At 51.4% G+C, this 21,833-nt stretch overlaps 1 protein-coding gene across 12 annotated transcripts in view; it reads right to left on the bottom strand.

Annotated features, from left to right (window-relative positions):
- NCOR2 (nuclear receptor corepressor 2) overlaps positions 1–21,833 on the bottom strand; it is a 240,771-nt gene that overhangs the window by 107,299 nt on the left and 111,639 nt on the right. For all 12 annotated transcript variants that reach the window (XM_064675181.1, XM_064675179.1, XM_064675178.1 and 9 more), the window contains exons 5-7: positions 16,862–17,041; positions 11,652–11,765; positions 184–240 (exon numbers count right to left, since the gene is read on the bottom strand). In XM_064675181.1, the coding sequence (XP_064531251.1) occupies positions 184–240; positions 11,652–11,765; positions 16,862–17,041 (351 nt within the window). The remainder of the gene's footprint in view (positions 1–183; positions 241–11,651; positions 11,766–16,861; positions 17,042–21,833) is intronic.

Genomic DNA, 21,833 nt, shown 5'->3' on the forward strand with positions numbered 1-21,833 from the left:
TCAGTACTCATCTCAGTCACTTTGCTTCCTGCCTTGGTGCTGTGCCAGCGAGAGGTCCAGGCCAGCAGCAGGCTTCCTTCTGACAGACAGACACACACACAGGGTGCCGCGATCGCTCACCGCCCAGGAACATCTCCAAACCTGGCCCGGCTCCCGCTCCCCGCAGCCAGAGGTAACACTCACCAGCTCCACCTGGGGACCCAGTCCTTCCAGGATCCGGTGGGCAGCCTCCGCCTTCTTCTGCAGGGAGGAAAGGGGACAGAGAGAAGAAAAGTTATCTGTGCCATTACAAGTCGCAGCCCTCTGCTCCAGCTCTCCCTTCTGCTAAAACCACTTCCAAAACATCCACAGAGCCGTCGCAAATCCCACCCCTGCCTGCAAGTGGGTGGAAAGGTTCAGCTCAGCTCCTGGACCCGCAGGAAAACCCCATGGGCGAAAGGCTCTGGCACTTGAGTTATCATGACTTTAATGCATCCAAGCTCTGCCTGGGAAGTGACCCGAATCCCCGACCCCTCGGGGTGCCAGGCGGGGGATCGTGCCCGTTACCTCCGCACGGCCGCCCTGCGAGGAGGAGGGCGGGCAAGTCGGCACGCACGCAGAGATGCCCTTTCTAGGATTCATCGCTTCATGAGCATGTGATCGTTAGATTTGAGCTGCCCTTGGCTCCTCGTCATGCTTTCGCTTCCCTCCCTCCCTGCCGCAGAGGAGCCCTTCTCCGTCCCCCTCCCGCCCCCGGCCAAGCTACCTAGTGCTTATTAAAGGGAAAAAACCACCCAGGAACACGTGTCAGGGGCTGTACGGTGGTTACTAATTAAACAGGCCTGAAAAAAAGACATGGGTTGGCTGCAGCAAGAGCCTAAATAAAAGATGACATTTTCAGTAAACAGTACTTCCTTGCAAAGCCAGGCTGTTCAAGGGGGGTTACTGACAGTCCGATAAATCCAGATTGCTGCACGCTGCCGACGCCACAGGCTGAGCTGTTAAAGCCAAATATCTGACAGCGAAGAGGACAAGGAGATGGATTTTCAGAGGTTCAGATAAAATAGGTAGTTTTAGTTATTTTTGGGTAGGGGAGAGAGAAAATCCACAGATGCCTAAAACAGGGAGCTGAGCCCCAGGGCTGGGAAGCAGGTTAGGGTTGGAGTCTGGTCTTGTGGCAGAGCCAGTGGGGCTTGGCAAACCCTGGGCGAAGATCCCCCAGGGCACGGAAGGGATTTCAGCTCGAGAGGTCCGTCTCACAGTGCTCTCCAGCAGCAGAGACCTCTCACCTTCACACTGGCTCAGGGCAGGATGAGTTTCCCAGGGCCTCAGCACAGGGATGTCTCACCAAAGGCTGGCACACGGCCCTGCCGCTTGCCCCCGCGTCCACCCTAACCCCCCGCCGGCGCCGAGAAGCACTGATGCAGCTGTAGGTGTGCAAGCACCTCACCAGGCTTCGCACACCCACACACACAGTCTGATCTGCCAGCGTGCACTTTAGCAGAGTCGGCCCCGAGCAGCTGTGTGAGTCACTCTGCCCCCGGTCGGGCTCAGCGCCCTGGAAAACAGCCCTGGTCGAATGGCCCTGGCCAAAACCAGCCCCAGCCCAGCTGCAAAGCCTGCACCAGGTGCCTCACCACAACAAGGCGACCAGGAGATGTCCAGTTCCTCTATTTACTGTTTGGTCGGGATGACACAAAGCTTGTTTGCGATTTAGAAGCAACTTAAAGGAGGCTGAGAGAGATGTTACCACACAGCGAGCCCACTCTGGCGCCATCCCCACACGTACGCACGAGGCAGGCAGCAGCCCCACTGTTAAGGCATCCTTGCCTGTTATCTGCAGCGCTCCCCACAGCAGACCCTGGAGTTCACAGGTTTCACAATCACTGCATGAAGTTTCCCCCACTGCCCACCTGACTCTGTTAATGGGAATGAGCCAAGTCCGCCCAGGGACCTGCCCCTTGGAAAAATTAATCACACAAGAATGGCTCTCTCTGAGCCAGAGCTTAATATTTTGGTCTCCATAAGCTATAAAATCTGCTGACCTCGGAGAACACCAGCACTGAGGCATTCAGAAGTCTTACAGAATTAAAACTAAGGGGCAAGATTTTCAGGGGGGGTCATTGAAACTGCTGAAACCACTCTACATCTGCTGCCAAGAGGGTGATTTGGCCAATGCCCTCCTGCCCACCATTGGTTGCTGGCAAGTAGGAAGGATCAGCCTACCCAATTTTTTTTGACGCATACCTGGGACAGAGAGCAGCAAACCAATTAATGGCAGTTAGCATAATTACAGGTAGAAGACTGCAGCCCCACTCAAGGCAGGCAGTCCCACCACGGGCCTGTTCTCCTGGGCACCAGCACTGGTGGAGGATGCCCTGGCAGAGGCGAATGGCACAGCAAGGGACCAGTGATGCTGCAGGCCCGTGTATACAACGTGATTAACTTCGAGAAAAAGCTGAGTATGTTCAGCTGCTGCATTTGCCATGTTTAGACAACTTAATGAGACAAGCCAGAGGCAAATCACCATAGGCAGAACATGTGGCGAATCAAGAAGAATGGCATAATTTGTCTTGCATTAACCGACTGCAATATACACGTCTCCAGAACGAAAGATCAGGAGGGGAAGCTATTCCGAGCACGTCATATCTTTGTACGTACACAAAGAAATGCCTCTATCTTGAAAGCTGCCCAATTAACACTTGACACCCACTGTAATTGCTGATGCTCCTTGCTGCATTTATCAGATCATAGCAGAACCTTAACGAGCTGTCTGAAAAGCCCAGCAGAGCGAGGTGAGAGCTGGCAGCAAAATTGGGAAGGACATAGAACACCCAGCAGAAGGTTCCCACCATGCTGGGGCTCATCCATAAAGACAAACAGACACAGGGAGATGTGCTCCTGCCTAAGGAGCCAGTGAGCTAGAAGCCTGACTGGAGAATTTAGGCAAACCTCAAACTGTTCCGGTGCAAAAGCAGCCCCCACCAGATCTTCCGCAGCAGCAGGACTTCTGCTGAAGACCACTGACAGCCCTGGTAAATCCTTTACTTTCTGAAGGCACAGCCACCTAGGACTTGGTTCCAGTACTGATTTCATTAGGAGTATGTTTAGTGAGGGACCCGCAGAAGGAAACCAGAGGGTTCATCCTACATCTGCTGAATGACCCCACCCATGCCTGCGTTCCTCTTATTGAACAGAAAGAAATGTATCAGGAAGCAAACCTGAGCCATTACCTCTGGTGAGATGCATAAGGATCCCCACCAGTTGTACAGTCCCTCTGCAGTTCCACAGCCAGCAGGCAAAGACCCTTTTTCTTGATTTTGTACAAAATCCTGAAATACTGCTCCAGCCCAGGAGCAGTGCCATTCACGGAGGGACCAAAGCCCTGAGGCTGAATTTTGCTCCCATTTACATCAGAGTGCTTTGCTCTGGTACAGCAGCCCAGGGTTTGGCACTGGCACGGGCAGACCATGGGCACTTCCAAGGGCAGGGGCACCTCCTCTGGAGTGCGTTTCAACACAACTCATGTGAAGAGGTGAAGCCTATCCCATCCTAGTCCTCCAAGTGCATATTTTGGAGTGAGGTGCCACAAGAAACACGTCTGAACCACAAACACTGCAGGGCCCACAGATTCAGAACGGAACCCGTGGATGTGGCAGGCAGCAGCACCTGCCCCTAGAGAACCTCCCTCATCCCGGGCAGGGGCACAAGCAGAGACACAGCACACAGACCATGCTCTTACCCTGGCTCAAGCTTCTCCAACTGGCCTGGAGCTAAAGAGATCTTTGCCAACAACAAAAACCTCCCAGCAGACTATGAAAATCTCCATTCTCGCCTAAAAACATTTGGCTTCCAAATCAAACTCCAGCCCCTTGTTTTTCCTTTGAAGAAACTTAAAATAGGCTTGGGAGGGGGAAAGCAAGCAGGAGAGTAACTTCCCAGCCATGTGAGCTCCCGTGGGGATGACGAGAGGACCCCACGAGGCAGCAGAGCATCTGAAACCAGAAGAGGGAGTCTGGGATTTTGCGTGGGCTCTTCTTAAAGCAAAGTTTAAAAATGGAAGAGAAGGAAACACAGGAGTTATTTTGAGAAAGCGGATCTGAAATTAGGAGGCGGCATTTTCTTGGACCAACTCCAGCCATGGTTCCATGCAGCTGAACCGTGCTCCCGGGGTTATTTATAGCAGCCCGTAGGCAGCAGCGCTGGGGAATGGAAGGGTTTCTATTTGGGATCAGGCATGTCCCACATGGAGATATGCAAAGGCCTTCCAGGGGCAGGAGACTGTGCAGAGGGCAGTGCTGGGAAAAGTTCTGTCCTGCCAGCACGATGTCCTAGGAACAGGCAGAGCTGTGGGTGCAGCATGGCAAAGAGGCAGGCTGGAATAGGATTTTGTTTAACACAAAATTCAGGAGAAGTGTGGCTGAAGTAGAAATCATGAAAACTCTCAAGTTGAGACACCTTTTTACATGGAGTGGAAAGCAAACAGTAAGGGGGGGGTCAAAGGCCCTACCTCTGTGCCAAGATCTGCTGGGACCAACCCACAATCTGGCAGTGCCTGTTCCACAAGGAAAGTTTATCATTCCTATGACCACATGTACTAATTTTTTCCCCTTTAAATCTCAGCATTCTCTCTCTGAGAGCCAAAGCACCCCAGCAATTCGTTGCCCTCTCCACAAAGCAGGTGGGATGAGCCCCAGTACTGTGGAAGGGAAGTCAACACTCTTCCCTTCCCAGCTCCCACAGTCTGCAGGGATGGCCACCACAGTGCTCCCAACACAACTGCAGGAGCCCAAGGATGAGTGCCCTCCCTTCTCCTTGAATCCAAATGCTCCTGAGCATCAGGGGACACTGGTCAGCCTCAATGGCCCCTCTCACCTGGCCCAGGGGCTGATGCTCTCCAGGAGTGCCCATGGACACAGATGCCCTGCACGCTCCTCCACCTCCCTGTGCTCAGCTGGAGCCAACTCCCCACCACAGCAGTGGTGACAGAGTCCTGTCCCCAAGGCTGGGGCCAGCAGAGGACGCACTGGGGGTTACAAATGACTCATCACAAATAGTAAGAAAATGGAGGAAACATTATGTTGTAGCCATGTGTTCACACCAGCCCCCAACTACTCTGCACAGAGCGGGACAAGCCAACTCAGATCAGTTACTCGCTGGTCTCTGGCTTTGGCTAATCACTGCCAGACAGTTTCGGTCCTCAGTTCGCTCATACCCCATCCATGGCCAGTGGGGGAACCCCCAGAATAGCTGGTTTCCACTCACCCAACAGCCCTCTCACCCCACTCTGCTGTCTCCAAGGTCATGGTGCCATTCAAAGGCACATTTAGGTTAAAGCAAGGTACGAGCACAGCTTTGCCATTGCAAAGAGTGGCTGAATGTTCCACCATTGCAAAACTCCTGGAAGCACTGGCATTGCACAGAAAACTTGCAGAAATCCAAGTCTTGGTGCTGCAGCAGTTATGGGAAAGCTCCAGTCGCCCGACGCAAGGAGCCAGAGCTGTGTTGCAAGGTCTCCCTTCCTCCCTTTGACAGATTTGGGATCTCTGCAATTCTCCTCTTGATTTCCAGGATATGAAAATGCAGGACACAGCCTTATCTGGTCTGGGTTAGTCATGGACAAAGCTTCTAAGTAAATGCACCTACTGGGAACTTCGGATCCTGAAGCAGACATCAAAAATAGACATCACTACCATTAAAAAATTAATTTCCTTAAAATCCAATAAAACCTGAAAGGATTCTCAATGACTCCAGGCTATTTGTTTAAATTTTCATCTTTTTGGAAATCTCACTACCATGCAGATGTGTCAATAGCATCTGAATTCTGGCCTTTCCAGTTTTCCTCCAGACTATTTGGAAGCTCATTTTGCATCACTGAGCCCCGATGAGGCAGAATAAAAGTTATTAGAAACAAAAGCAAAACGAACAAGGCCCTTTCAGCAGCCAAATATGAAATGCCCCCATCCCAACTACCACGTAAACTATAATTCAAAAAAACCCCCACAGATTTAATACTCAAAAGCACTTTCACTGATAAGGTTTTATTTACTGCACCAGCTCCATGCTGACAAGGCAGGCCTGATTCTTCCTTTTCTCATGTAAATCAGGAGTTCATAGAAAATCAGAGTTCTACAGACATAAAATCCCCGTAGGATCTGAGTCACACTCAGTGTCTGTGATTAGTTAACAGCGAGATTATACTTTGCAATGCTGAAAGACTTCATTTATTTATTCTCTTATTTATGGATGGGGCATTAATGCTTTATGAGGGTATTTGAGGAGGGTAAACGGATAGCTGGGAACACGCTCCACACAGACACAACAGCAGCAGGGGGTGGAAAAAGTTCCAAACAATCCTTTGAATTCCAATTTTACAGCATAATGCTGAATTTATAGATAGATAGCTGTGCCCTTTTGAAAGAGCACGCATCAAGACAGAAAGCGAATTAAAATTTAATCTTATTGATTTCCACCAGCTCAATCTCAAGAGCAAGACAGACACTGCTGCTGCTTCCACTGCCTGCACTGCATCAAACCCAGTTTTTCAGAGGGTTGACAGCAGAGCAGGGAGGGCTGACAGTAGAGCCGGGGTGGGCTCGTGCAGCCAAGCCTTTGGCACCCACAGGGGTAACGTGGGGGGACTCATCCCAGCCCTCTCCACACTGTGGTGGGTCACAGCACGTGGCGTCCCCTCCCTGGCGTGGCAGCGGAGGGTGAAGTCACGCCATGTCCTGACGCGACCTCTCCCTCTCCGATAAATAAGTGCCAATGTTTCAGAGGAAAGCTGACGTGTGCTTGTTTGCAGGGACAGGCCTGACACAAGCACGGGAGCTGCTTTGTATCTGCTGGTCTCTGAGTGGAGTCCTGCTGCTCTGATGGATGGCAGGTCTGCAGGGAGCCTCCAACCACCCGCGTCTGGCTCACTGAGAGCTGGAGACGGGCACCTGTGGGCTCCATCTCCACAGCGGTCAGACAGCACGGGCACCTCTGCTTGCATGTGGTGTGTGGTGGCTCATGGGGACTCTGGGCACACAGGTGACTTCAAAAAGAATTCACCCAGCCAAGCCATGGTGTGCTGCTGAGCAGCAGCTTCCTCCAGGACACACTGCCAAGGAGAGCTCAGCCAGCCCCATGTCCCAGGAAAGGCACAGAGCATCTGGAGCAACAGAAACACTGTTCTCCTCTCCGTTCTTAACAAGAGACCTGGAAATTTCCATTTAAAGCACAAAAACATCTTCAAGCCCAGGTATGTTCAATCGATTTCAAGGGAAGGCAGATGCAAGGAATCCCGTGAATGGCCCAGCGGAATAAAGCCACAGCTAAAAATACACACAGATGATCTGCCCTGGTTATGGGGATTTGATGTGGAAGAAAGCTAAATTCTGTTGGTACAATAACACATCCCAGAGGTGCAAATTAAAGCCCTCAAAGAGGCTGTGTCACACAGCTACCACCTCTGAGGTGCCAGACCCAGCAGGGATCAGCTTTCCCCTGCAGGGGAGACACTAAAATCGCTCACAGGGTTTAATTCAGGAGATCCCCAACGCATGCATCACTGTCAGCCTCCAGCAGCAACCGAGGCATCCATCACAACCCAATTTCCCCAGGTAGTTCTGTGCCACTCTGCCAGCACACGGCTCCTGGAGAGGGGATGACCAGGGCTGGAAAACACACCGTATCCCACACCCGAGCACCCTACAGCCAAAATGGTCCCCTGAGCTCCCCATGGCACCTTCCAAATGCTCTCGGAGATTTTAGCCACCATCACTGTTCTCAAACATTGCTCTGTCTCTTCAAGAACTGAACACACTTTTGAAAATAGGGCTCAAATGCTTCTGACAATGCTGCCCACTGTTTGTTCTCAGTTTAATCTACGGACAATACCAAAAATGTTAATTCCCATTTTCATACATCCTTTCAGAAATGGTACAGTTTGCACTCACAGTTGAAATTCTGGTTTGGGGGTATGTGGTTTCTCTGTGTTACACTGTGAGGATTTCCCAAAAGGTATTTTTTCACATGCAACTTCACAGCTCAGTTTTGGAGACAAGATTAAGTGGTTCCAGTCAGCACATACCCCAGGAGCAGGACACACCTGGATATGGAGTATCAACTGTCCCTCTACAATCCAAGTCACCTAAAACCCTCCCAAATGCAACCACAGCCTCACAGTTCAGGATCTGACCGCAGTGAAGAGCAGCTTCTCTCCACTCTTCCCCTGCAGAATCTGTACAGTCACCTTTTTTTTCTGGAAATCAATTACTTGTCCAGCAGAGTGTAGCAAGAGGGGATTACAGGTCATGTTTTCCATAATTATCCTCCCTGACACCGAGGAACTTTCAAATCGTACGTGTTAAGTAGGTCACAAGAGGGAACAGCAGCGTGATGGGCACTCAGCATCAGCCAACCTGAATTTTGAGAAAATCGGATACAGTCCAGTGCCAACCTGCATCCCAACCCCTCATCCATATGCAGCCCGGTGGTGAGAAAAATATATAGACTTCCCTGATGAACCATAAGCTAAAATTAGAAACCATTCACGCCTGCAAAGCCACAGCTATCGCCAAAAGGAAAGTAGGTCACAGAATGGCTGGCTAACTTGATTTTCCGGCGTTTCTAGCTACTCTGTCCTCATGTAACCTCTCCTCTCCCATGGACCGTTTCTGGTCTCCCCTTTGTTCAGGGTATAACTGCACGCAGTGTGCGACTCCGGCCCAGCCTGGCAGGAGCGGTGGGAACGGGCACAGCAGCACCCGCGTGCTCGGTGAAGCACAGACCCGTGGTTCATGAAAAATTAAGCCAGAGCCAGGCAGAAAGCCCCTCCACGAAGCTACCGGCTCCCACCTGCTCTGGGATTGACACAAGGGCTGGCTTTCCGCCCCTTCCACAACATTGGTCTTTAAAAGATCATTTCAGGCTTTGCCAGCTCTTCTGGGGTGCTTTGCTCTCTCGCCTCCTCCCGAGGGCTGAATATCCTCTTTTTATTTGCATTTCTTACCGTGCGCTGCCTCCCTCAAGCCACAAGCCAAGAGATGCGAGTAAATCCGGCTTTCCTCCCCTTTGTGTGCGGGCTGGAGCCCTGGCTCAGACGCTACCAATGCTTTTCCTGCAATCAGACCTCGAGGCGCCAACTTCACTGCTTTTCCACAGCACAGAAGAGGCAGAAAAGCTTAAAATTTGGCTCAGCGACCTTCTCCACTCTAGATCAATATGTCTCTTATCTGGCTCATGGCTCTTTGCTCCCACCAACTCACCTTGCAATTAAGCGTTAAGCCGCAGCAAAGCCACAGGTCAGCACAAGAGTGCCTGGGGCTCTCCCATGTCTGACAGACAGCTGGATACACCTGGAGGTTCTGCTGCCACCAAACCCACTCAAAGCAACATGATATCCAACCAGCAGCCACTCTTTTCCACCCCTGATCTCAACTGATATTGTTCCCAAGTCCTTTCCTCTTCCACCTTTTCTCCTCCCGGCCCGACAGGAAGAGCAGTCAACACCAAACTGCATCCCAAATGCATCCAATATGTGAAAGGCTGAAAGCCGGGATGTTCTTTAGAAGGACAATTGCATTCTGTATCCCACCTTCGTCACATACAATGAAGGCAATGCTCAGCACACCCTTCCTTTGCAGCCCACAGCTTGGCATGTCCCAGCTATGGTACTTGAAAGCTCCTTCCATCACCCAGCCTCAGACATCACACTGGGCCAGCAAGGTTGTCACCGCTCCATTGCCCATGGATAGATGCTGCCTTCTCCAAAGGAGGAACCTCCCTGCAACCCGCTATGGTTTCTGTCAAGCCAAAGGGAAGGTTGTTTGGTTTGAGTCTCCTACCCACAATCAGGCTTGTTACATGCTACACGCAAGGGGACTTTACAAGAACAGGGAAGAATCGTCATTCACCCGTCCCAGGGATCACACAGACACGAACATGGAGCCAGGTTTGAAATTATGCAGACATTCGGTGTCTGACGTGACCTTCACTTGCTGAGCACCCACCTGGAACAAGTGCACCTATCATGAAGGTTCATAGTGAAACACTCCTGGGACCAAGGCTGGCTCTGAGGATCAGCCCAGCGCTGACAAAGGGATGCCATCAGCTCTGAGCACTCTGTGTGACAGTGTCCCAGGTGTTATGGCCATGCACTTTCAAAGAGAAATGTAGAACTCCATGCTTGCTCTCCACACTCCCTGCCATCACCCATGGATCAGGGCAGCAAACCCAAGGCACTGCCCTGAGCCATGGTAAGGCTTTGAGAGCATACCCTGTCTGCCATGGAAAAGGTGATGGGAGACTCAGGGAGGTGGGAGGGAACCTGTGACCCTTCTGCTGCATGGGCAGTGACAAGAGGTGACAAAGCAGGACACTCAGCCCTGAGCCAGCTTCAGCTAACAGGGACTGCTACGATGCAGCCTGTTAGAGATGCGATGGCTGAAGATCTCCTTTCCCTCCTGCCTCAGCACCATGACCCATTTCTTCCCCTTGTAACATGGTCCAGCTACACATGAGTATCCAAGGAGGGTAAGGCTCAAGGCATAAAAATGTTTGAGAGCTCCTTTCTCTGAATCTCACTCCTTGCCCAGGAGGCACAAGCCATCAAGCCCAAGACCCCCAGAGAGGGCACTTGGTGGTGAGAATGGCTTTGAGGAACACTCAGCACCTGCCCCCAAAGCCCAGTGCTGTAACGCTGGTGCTTCCTAATGCTTCAAACACATCGACCTCAGCCTTCACCCAGTCGCACAACAGACCGTGCCAATGCTGGGTTTCCTACTGCTCAGGGAGAGAAGCAGATGGAAAAGGGAAAACCAGGAAAATTGCACTGCCTGAGAGCGCAGGGTAGGCGATTTTTTTCTTTTTAGGAGTTGGGCACCTGGATTTCTGCAGCTCCCAGTGAAATCGCAGGCCTTGCAATTCAAAATAATTAGCGACTGGTAGTTTTCCTTTTATGTAAAATCATCCTTTTTATCCAACACCTAAATGAAAATGAATATGCTTGATTATCTACCAAAGGGCCCAATTTCCGAGCATCACTCCGATGCACACAGCAAAATTCATGTCTCCTCGGGCTGCTATTACAGGCAATGGCTGACAAATGAGCGGTCAAGGCAGAGATCCAGAGCCAGGGATGCCAGCCTGACCTTTGCTAATGCTATTTACAGCATCCAATATCCACAAATCCAGCCGTGGCTGCATCCACATCCCTTATGCTCCAGCCTGGAGGGCTCAGGGGCAGCCAGGAGAGCTCATAGCTGGCCTGTCAGTATTGGAGCACCACAGACATTCCCTTCCATCCATGCAGCCCACCCCACCACACTAAAGCCCATCCTATGAGACAGCTTTCGACCAGGTTCACTTCCAGGAGAGAGGATGAAACAAACTATTTTACAGAGAGGAGTCTGAAGCATCTCCTGAACATATCTAAGGCTGATCACAGAAAACCCCCCAGGCAGGTTCTTTGGAAGACATTAGTGCTCATCCACAAAGACAGAGCAAGCTCCTCGAGGCTCGGCCCTCTGTGGTCACTGTCCCGACAGGGCTCCATCTATCCCCCTTCTCCACCCCAGGGGTAATGCCCAAGAGAATCCCCCACCTGGCTCTTACCAACCTCCCATCCCTGGCCAGGGTGACACCGCACGATCACGCGTTCGTACTTCCATCATTTCCAGACTCACCCTGTTCTCGTCGTAGATGATCTGCACCAAGCTGCGATGCTTGGACTCGATAGGAGGAGGGGAGATGGGTTTTTCAGGCTCTGGTGGTTTGGCTGCTTCTTCCTCCAACTGTTGCTGTAGAAGAAGAGGGGGGAGGAGGAGGGTGAGTCACAGCAAGAAACGCAGCCGCCCTCGTCCACACGAGACTCTCTGTGATGCCGCGACCGAGGCAGAAACCGCCATGGCAGGAGACTTCCTGCAAGACATGGGCAGGCTGGGGCTGCAGAGGGACGGGGAGAGGGAGGGGAGCTGCACAGCAGCCCCTGCCACGCAAGCGCAGCGCTGGCCTGCCCCAGGCACCGGCCTCGTGCTGGTGGGTCGGTGCATTTTAGGCACGGAGGTTGAGGACCTGCCTCAGAGGAGCCTCCTGGAGCAGGCCTGAGGCTGGAAATAACGATTTCACTGGAAGCCCTTAAATGAAACAGAGCTCCAGCCCAGCTCCCTGCTGCTACCTGCCTCTGGAGCTGCTGCTGTGTGCAGGGACCGGTGGAGGAGCCTGCAAGGCTGCTCTCCACCTTCGGCTTCTCTTCCAATGGAGCAGTTGGAGAAGATGCCTCAGGATGACTATTCTCAATTAAATGACTTGGGCACCAGCCACCCCTGCACTTTAGAATATCACCGTGATCAGCAGGTAAACCTGACTTTCCACCTGCTCCTCCGCCTCTCCCAACACTGCGATGCAGGAGGAGACATCCAAGCCTTTCCTGTAAGTTTGAGGAACTGCTCAGCTGAAAGAGGAAATCACGGATTCCTCCAGGCTCCTCCTGGGGCCAGTCTTGGAGGAGGGAGAGCGCAGCCGTGCACGGCAGCTGTGGGGCAGCACAGGCACAGGAGAGGGAGCGGCTGTCAAAAAACACTCAGGATTTTTTTTCACTGCTCGGCTCTGAATCTCTGAAAAGTACAAATCATTTTACTCTTTTCCTCCAGCTAAAGTATCCCCTGTTGAAGCATGGGAAAATCGAGCGAGTCTTGTAGTAGGAAGAAAATGCACCTGGGACTTGGCTTGCACCAGAGGCAAGTGCACCACTGACCTCCCAGAGACAGCAATGGCTGGTGATCTGAGAAGAAGGTGGGCACCTACTCCTCCTCCAGATCATCTCTGGTCCTGCTGACAACACCTTTAGCACACTAAGGCAGTAGGATGCAGTCCAAGAACGCACTTAGATAGGTCTAATGGCTTGGCTGAGAAAACCCACACACCTTAAATTGAGTGTGTTTCAATAGATGAAGGACCCCATGCTGTGGGCTCCACCTCCCCACAGGTGGACACCTTTTCCCACAGAGGGAAAAGCAGAAGCATGAGGAACACTGAGATATAGCCAAAAGAAGCTGCTGTTGCCAGTCAGAGTGGGGAGCAGGCTCTGACAGAGGCAGGAGGGCCCAGGTCCCCTACATTACCATCATCATGCCCACCTTGAGGACTTAACCTCAAGGTTACTCCAGCCATGAGTGAGAAGCTTTCTGTGAAGCCACAGCTGAAATCACGTGCTGCAAAGCAGTACTCAGGCACCTGCCTGCTCTTCCTTGGTGTCCTAAGGCACCCTACCATACATCCCATGGGACAAAATCCAAAACCTTCAAAGGATGAACCACCAAAAGGGATCAGACACATCTTCTGCTTCTCTTGGGGAAAATATTTGTGTTAAAAAACAAAACAAAAAAAGTCAAAGCATCCGAAGCTTGGCTATATTGTTCTGGAAACCCACAAAAATTCTGCCAAGTGTGTGGTAAGGGATTTCAGACAAGAGGGTTTGATGGCCTATCAGGAAACGAAAGTTTGCCACTAAGTGGAGGCTCATTAAATGCAGCTCATTAGACGAAAAAATACAAATCTAATTATAGCTGAAATACAGTAGAGAATTAAACTCTACTCTCTGTGGTGTAGTGCTGTATGGTTATTAAAGGGCCAGATACCGGAGGTAAGGACGGGAAGAGGGGTTGGAGGCAGCACACCTGACTGCAGCAGGCTCAGCCCGCAACAGCTACTCCTGGGAGCCATGGGAAATGGCAAAGCAAAATAGGTCAGGGTTCCCAGACAGGGACAAAATAGATTTCTTAAAGGTCTGACATAAAAGCCAGGCTGGGACTGTGACCTTTACAGGGAGAGAAGCAGGATGAGAGATGAGTCTTGACGGCTCCACACTCTCTCCCTCCCCACATCCAGCAGCGGCCGCCTGAGAGCCCCCTCCTCTCCCCAAATGGAAGACAATGCAGTAAGTGTTGAAGGGATGCAAGATGCCATCATTAGCTATAGCCCTGGCTCCTACAGCACCCACAGGCCAACCGGCTTCCAATTGGAGAAGGTGCTCTCTCCAGGTAAGAGTCCCTTTGGCTGGACCACACATCAGAGGGACCACTGGAGCCTGCAGTGCTGGCAGGAATGTGGGCGGCATCTCAGGAAGACCCCATCCCCGCACCTACCAGCTCCCATGCTGGAGGCACCTGCCTGATGAAGCCAGGGTTGTTCCACACGCACCCAGTTGCCATCCCCTGGGTACTGGGATGCTTCGTCTGCCCAGGGAATGGAGAGGCTTCCAGCCACAGGGCATCTCTGAAAACCACTTTCAAAGAGACAAGGGGAGAACAGAGGAAACTCAGCCAGAAGCAAGATGGAAGAGGAAACCCTGGAGCTCTTCTACCCAGCCAGCTCCACCTCCATCACCAGGTGGGAGTGTTGTACTCCCGGAGAGCCCTTTGCTGAGCTCGGCGCCCAAGGAGGCTCAGGCGCCACTGCAGAGAACAGCCCAGCAGTTTATTTCTCCTTCAGATCCCCGGTACTGCTGCCAGGAATAAATGCATAAGGATTATCCTTCCCTGTCAGGAAGAGGGGGAGAGAGGACTCAGCGAGAGATTTAAGCACATATGGTGCATGAATGAGCGGGGGATGGCTGACAGAGGTGGCCTCTTGCCAGGGGTGTGCAGGGTTTGGGGAAGGTTTCTCAGCTCGCTGAAGACATTTGCTTCTTGCAAAGTCCAGGCAGAGCCTTCCCTGCCATTTCTGGAACAACCAAAAAGAGGAAGATGGTGGTTTGGGGTCGGTTGGAATTTTTTTGTACAACCTTTCCATACGAATGTATTTAATTACCCTGAGAAGGCCTCCCAAAGACAGAGGGGAAAAGCATTAGGATATTCCGGCTGCATACAATTTCTCCCCTGCTCCACAACCATTCCTGCAGGAGCAGTATCTGTTCCAGGCTGATTGCTTTCCCTTGCTCGTCCCCCTGTGCCGACAGCTCAGATGCACAGATGGACAAAACGTTCCTGGAGCATCTCAGACAGGACCTCCTGCTCCAAAAACACTTCTTCCCAGATGTGCCAGCTCTGCTAGAGGACCAGGATGGGGAAGGCTCCAGCCAGAGGGGAAAGGAGGCCATATTGGGGGGGTCAGATTTGCTACCAAATGACTTTACTCCATGTGCCAAAAAAGAAAAAAATGAAAATAAAATAACAAAGGAGGGGAGGGGACTCTTTTACTGCCAACAGCCACTTTCACCTTCCTCTCCACTTAGGAGAGCATTTTTGTGGGGAAGAAGAATCATAAAATTTGTTCACAGGGAAGAAGTAAAGCTACCAAGCAGCCAACAATAAAAAAACATTTCCTTACGGCAGGGTAGCTTGATTTTAATGGCAGGGAGCATATGCTCCGTCAGCGTCAGCAGCAGCTCCTCAGCATCCCTGAAAAGTCAGGCAGTGGATCACTGGAGTTGTCAGTCCTTCCCACTGCCATGAAAGGGACCTTCACTGCCATGCTGGGCACGTATCCCACTCGGGAAGCCTTTCTCCACAGTAGGAAATAACCATGGTTTGCACCTCCTTCCTCAAATGTGAGTTAAAAACGGACCAGCAGCTGGACTGCCAAGTGGGAGAGGACACCAGCATTTTGTCTGAGCCTCCTAGGAGCGAGAGTGGAAGGGCTGCCTTCACCCAGCTCCCACCAAAACCAGCAAGAGGAACCTCTGTGGTTTCCATCGCTCCAGATGTTCCTTTGGGCTCTGTGAGACAGGGCTGCTTCCTCACACCCCCAGCACAGCTGTGTCTGCCCACTCTTGGTTCCCTCTCCCTAAGCACTCTGATGCCACTGCAGATATAAAGCAACACATAGAAAAAAAGGGTCCTTTGGATTAATTAAACCATACTGTTTGAAAGCAAAACCAAAACATCCTGCTTTGTCTTGCAGGACAGAAAGGAACAGTGTTTGGTATGGGAAAACACAGAACTGTTGGGGAAGGTCAACTGCATGCTCATCCTCCAGGAGCTTTATCCAACAGCCCAAGTAGAGGTTTTGCTCCATTCCCAAATTCCTACTGCACACCCCTTGGGAAAGGTGGCTCCTCTCAGGCAGTTTGGGATTAGCAGTCATCAGGGAGGTTCAGAAACTGGCCCCAAGCAAAGAAAATAAAACTAGAGAGGCAGAGAAGTGATTTGCTTAAAGAAGAGAAAGCCTTTAAGTCTGTGGGTTTTTTCACAGACGTCCCCAAAGGTTTTGTCATATTAATCTCTTAATGGGTTTATGGTAATTGTGTACAGGTCAACACCGAGAGGCCCATCCTTCTGGTGGGGAGTGCTCCTGTGCAGGGGTAAAGCAGCAACCAGAAAGTTCAAATCCCTGGGTCAGGTACAGCCCAGACTGGAGCTGGACCAGACGCTGCTCATGGCTGCAGAGCTGGAAAGCCCCAAAGATGGGGACTGGGTGCACAGGAAGGGCCATTAGGATGTCACAGCAATGTTTTAAACAGCCCAGTCCTGAACACTGCCAGCAACAGCACTGGGGAGAGACAATTGCTGGAAAGGAAAAAGAAAAGACCTTGTGCTATGCTGGGCTGTTCAGACAACTCGGGGAACCCAGTCTGTGCTTCCAGCTCTGCTGCTGACCACTTGCATGCTCATGGGCAAGTCATCAAGGACATATTTTTCTCCCTTTAAGGTTCTCTGACAGGCAAAGAGCCCACAGGCTGGATTTCCAAAGCTCCCTCCCTCATCTTGCAACTATCAGCTCCAGATTGCTGGCACAGCAGTGACCTCCCATGTCACAACAGGGAGCAGGGATACAGATGATCCTGGTGCACTGGCACTGCCACTTCCCCTCTGTGGACATGCATGGGCAAGGACAGGGCATAAGGTGGCACACAGAACCAAGGATGTGTGCTCCCCTGCAGACTACAGCCTCTTACCTGCTTCTTCTTCAGCTTGGAGATCTGCTGCTCCACCATGGTGATCTCACGGTCCACACGGTCCATGTTCTGGATGAGCTCCTCCTTGGACAGCCGGGCTGGCAGCAGGTCCAGCTCAGCGTCAGGGTGAGCAGGGCTCACAGGCGACACAGGTTCCAGTTTGCCAGGCAGGCCGCGATCCTGGGGAACATAAAACAACCAGGTCATCTCTCTCCCAGGAGACTCTGGATCCTTCTCTTATCCTGCCACAGCTCCCTGGCCCATTCCCAGCCTTCTGAGATACACAAAATCCTCAAAAAACCTGCCAGACTAGGGAGTACCAGCTGTCAGATCACATCACCTCCACAACCTCCAGCATCTCCACAGAGCACCAGGTTACTCTCCCAGGGATGTGACAGCAGCTCTTCCTCCTGCCAGAGCCTCAGAGGCTCCCACCACCTTGAGTGCTACCTGCATTCCTACAGGATCAATAAACACATCCATATTCAGAAGCTCTCAACAACACTGTCCCTTCATAGGGCTCAGGGCTACATCTTCTCCATAAGAATGAGGCATCACAGACACATCCTCCTCGGACACAGCCACAGCTGTGAGATAAGAGCAGCATTAACCACAGAGAAGGAGAAGGGGCTATGAGGGCAGCCCCTGGGAGGAAAGAGGGTTTCCAGCAGCTTCATGGAAGCCCTCCTCCATCTCTTGTTAAACTCTGGGGGTGCTCCAGTTGTTGGATGTTAAATGCATCCATCCGGAAAGGGAGAGAAAGGGCACAGGCGAGTCAAGATAAAAATAGACCGAACTGACAACTTTTTGCAAATTCCAGGGGAAGAGGCTCTCAGGTCAAAAAGAGCCTTCAAGTCAGAGACTGGAGAGATCAGCAAAACCTCCATGGTCATGACAGGGAGCAGCTCTACTGGCCATGGTCTGGAGGGAAAACACACCGAAACATTCAGCTTCGCCCCCAGCAATGCAACGACTTTGCTGAGCCCAACAAGTTGGTATCCCAGGAGCATCCCAGAGCCACACCATCCCTCCTGCATACCTCCCTTCACCTCTCCAGCTCCTGCCAACACAAGCTGGATGCCTGGATGAGTCTGCCCACCACGGATGAATGCACCTGGGATGAAGAAGCTGTTTAATAGCCACCGGCCACAGAGATGGGGATCACAGCAAACCATCAGCCTACCCTGACCCGGGACGCTCCTCTCTGGCAGCCATCCAACACCTTAATTAAAAGTTTATCTATTCATTTGCTTAGCGAGCGGATGGATTTCTTTTCCTGGAGGAGGAGGAAGAGGAGTGGTGGCTCCGTCTGTAACCATAAACCGCTGCCAGGCTGGGCAGCCAGCACGTCGCAGCTGCTGTAGGGAGGAGGGGAGGGACGGGGGGAGGCGAACAAGGGAAGAAGTTCACACAACTTTGCTACCTTCATTACAGCAGCCCTGTACAAAGCCAACATTGTTCTGCTCCAACTGGTGCTGAGCGTCCTCCCCTCTGCGCTGACACAGCCACTGGCGAGCGGCCAGGGCTGACCCTCTGCCCAGGCTGGTTCTCCTGCGGGGCAAGGGTGCCACAAACGAGCTTGGATGGTGCCTCGTGGACCCCTCTGTGCTCCCCCATCCAACAAAGCACATGGATGATGGCCCTGGGTTGTTCACTGGCCGTGTGGCAGCTCATGCCGAATGTGGCGAGCGTGCAGATGCCACCTTGGCACCGTTCAGCATCTCAACAGCATGTGCTTACTGTGAAGCAGAACCAGGCAGGGTGGCCTCCCTCCTGCTCCTGTCCTAGGTGGCATGAAGCATGGTGAGCTCTCTCCTGGGAGGCTGCACCCACAGCCCAGTAGAGCCACAGGGAGCTGGCTTTGAAGGCAGTCCCTGTCTGCTGGGGCTGTGCTCAGATAGGCTCTGCCCTGTTTCCCTCCATAAGGGATGGACAACATCATCCACAGCACAGCTGGAACAAGGGGAGACAAAAAGGATGGTTCCCAACAAAGTGGCCATGTCCCAGGACACCAGCATTGTTCACTGGCACCTTCCTCCTTCTCTCTCCTGCTAAAACCTGCTCTAGTTGGAGGAGACATCAAAACATGAAGAAGGGAATCACTGTTGGGTGCAGTCTCAAGGCACCAATGCTCTTCCCACTGCTGGCATCAAGGGACAGAAAACAAAGGAACACCCAAAAACATCGTCCTCGCTGCCTTGTCTGGGGCTCATCCAGCCCCATGAGCACAAAGGCACTGGAAAGCTAAGCTGGTTGTATCCAGCATCCACCCAGAAGAGAAACCAGAAGATGAACATCAAAGCTTTCTGGAGAATTCCAAAGAGCAGATCCCATATTGTTATACTTTCACAGCATTAGACATCAAAAATGGTCAGTCTGCTGCAGTAGAAAGGGTTTGTGTTCTCCACAACTGGGGGGTTTTTGTGGGTTTGGGGTTTTTTTTTCAAGTCAAGAGGAGCAGGACAACCACAAGAAGCAAAAGATAAATTAAGTGTTCATAAAATCTCATTCAGATTAAGGTACAGGAAGGGGAAGTGGCAGTGGCTTGTAGGTGGGTAGGTTTTTCTAAAGGAAAGCAAGCTACCTGCCAAAAATGTAGGAGAGAAAGGTTCCTCTCTGTGCACATGAAACAAATGACACTCTCACATCTCTGCCAATACGCAAGACAGGGCATTTTGAAACTTTTACTTGGCACAAAACCCCTTTGAAACCTGGTTCCTGATACATTTTTATCTTTTTACATTGCAGAATATGAAGCAAAAGAGCAGCAAAGCTACGTAAGAGAAATAGCTGCAAGTCACAGCATAAACAACATGATCATCATCATCTGGTATTAGGACATGATTATATCAATAGAGAGAGGCAGTGTCCCTCACATAACTGGGCACTGTCATGTCACAAGCACCTCTCTAAATCAAGGGAATGACAAGCAACAAGAGGAAGGAAAAACCAAAACTGAAGGCAAAAAAAAATCTTGCCCATGCAATGATGTCCAAAAAGCAGAGCTCCCAGATTAATGCAAGGCATGAAGCCACCCTTCTTCTAAATCACAAAAATGGGTTGAAAAGAGGTTTGCAAAGACCAGAATCCACCCAGAGCCTGGGGCAGACTCCAACTGTCAGAGGTATTTCAACTAGTGCTCTGTTTCCTACTGCTCTCAAGAAATGGCTCAAAATATATTCCCCTGCTCCAGACGGTGTCATACCCGGGCTCTGAACAAGTGCAGTGTGAAACGTGAAATTCTTCTTATTAACGTGAAGTCACAGACTTCCAAACCAGCAAGAGCTGGGAGAGCTGGAATAAATCTGCTGGAGGGAAGAAAACAATTACCGCATTACTCAAGTTGATATTTTCTCAGTAATTATACTGTTTCCATGTGATTTGTTTTTACACACGGCTAACAGCTACTGCAGCTCCTGTTTATCCCTGGCCTTGTTTTGTGATTTATATGATAACAAGGGTGGGTGTGTGGGGGACAGAGGCTGCATAAACCTCCCCGCAGCAAGAGGAGGTGCTGGCACTGAAGAAAACAATTATCACTGAGGAGGCTGTCAAAGAGCAAGGGCAGGCTTTGGGGTGGGTTTCTTCTGCATGCTCAGGGATAAAAATTGCCAACATAGATAACAGAGCAAGCCTGCTACAAGCTATTAGGCAGTGACTTTAAAAACATGGGAGAAAGAGGGGAAAGGAAAAGGATAAGACAACTGCCTGTTGATGCCTTGGTAAATTTGATATCTCTGCCTTCAGATACACCAGCAACTGGGTCCACAAGAAAAAATACACTGGGAACCCCAACTCTGGTCCAAGGACACAGTGCCCCAAACCACTGCCACCTGCTTATTTTGCATTGCTGCCCCACCTCATGATACCCCCAGGGAGCTCATGGGAGTTGCCGGGATGGAGAAGAGCATCTGTGCCATGTTTCAGCTCAGCACCTACAGCTGGATGCAGCCCAGCCTCTGGGAAGGGTCATTTTTCTCAGCTGCTTCCCACCTTCAGGAGATGGCAGATCAGGAGCTCTACTCCATCCACACCTAACTCTTGCTGCAAAATGCATTTTGACCTTGCTGATCCCTTGACTGCACCAGCTGCCTCTTCAAAACTCCACAGTGGAGCTTTCCAGCCTCCACACCCCCTCAGTGCATACCAAGAGAACAGAGCCACTTGCCTGGGACAACCCTCAGGATCTCCTGCACAGCACACAGTGTTTGCCCTACATATCATCTTCAGGAAGTCCAGGTCTCTCCCTGCCTTTCTAATCCAGATCATTAGCGATGTTCCCCCAAGCCCAGGACAGAGATTTAGGGATGCCAACATCATCTCTTCCACAGTCTGTTCACTTTCTAATTATCAGCCAGCAGCAGCGTTTCCTGCTGGAGCACCAGGAGGGATTAAGAGGTGTTATCTCCAACTCCTGCCCACTCGCACAACTCGTGTCCTCATGGGTTGGAGAAGATTGCCAAAGCAGGCAGGATAGGCTGGGGCTGCTCAATTTGTGCTCAAATTAATTCCCAAAAAACCCATATGAATTTGTGATTAGTGGGCTCCCTCAGAGGGGTACACATCTGCCACTAGAGCCTCTCACAGCAGCACTGAGCCAGTGAACATCCCAGCATTCCACCAACCAACACCCCTCCCAAACCCCCATCCGTGTGAGACTGTGCCACATGGCAGAGCCAGCAGCTCATCCTCCCTGTTCAGGAGCCCACGGCATCGCACTCTGAGCAGGCAATGAGCCCCGGGGCTTTCCCACACTCCCTGGGACAAGAGCTGAGCAGGAAAGTCAACATCCCACACCTCCATCCATCAGGTTTTAAGGCAAAAACACACATATAAAACTTTTAAATGGGCCAAATACAAACCAAAGGAATTTTTTTTTTTAACTGGAAAAGTGTCCACCACATTCTGACATATCAGCAGCCCCACGATGACAGCACTGACAGGAGGAAAATGGGGCTGAAAAATAACGTGT

This window comes from Pseudopipra pipra, chromosome 18 (assembly GCF_036250125.1).
Source record: "Pseudopipra pipra isolate bDixPip1 chromosome 18, bDixPip1.hap1, whole genome shotgun sequence".
NCBI classification, from domain to species: Eukaryota; Metazoa; Chordata; class Aves; order Passeriformes; family Pipridae; genus Pseudopipra; species Pseudopipra pipra.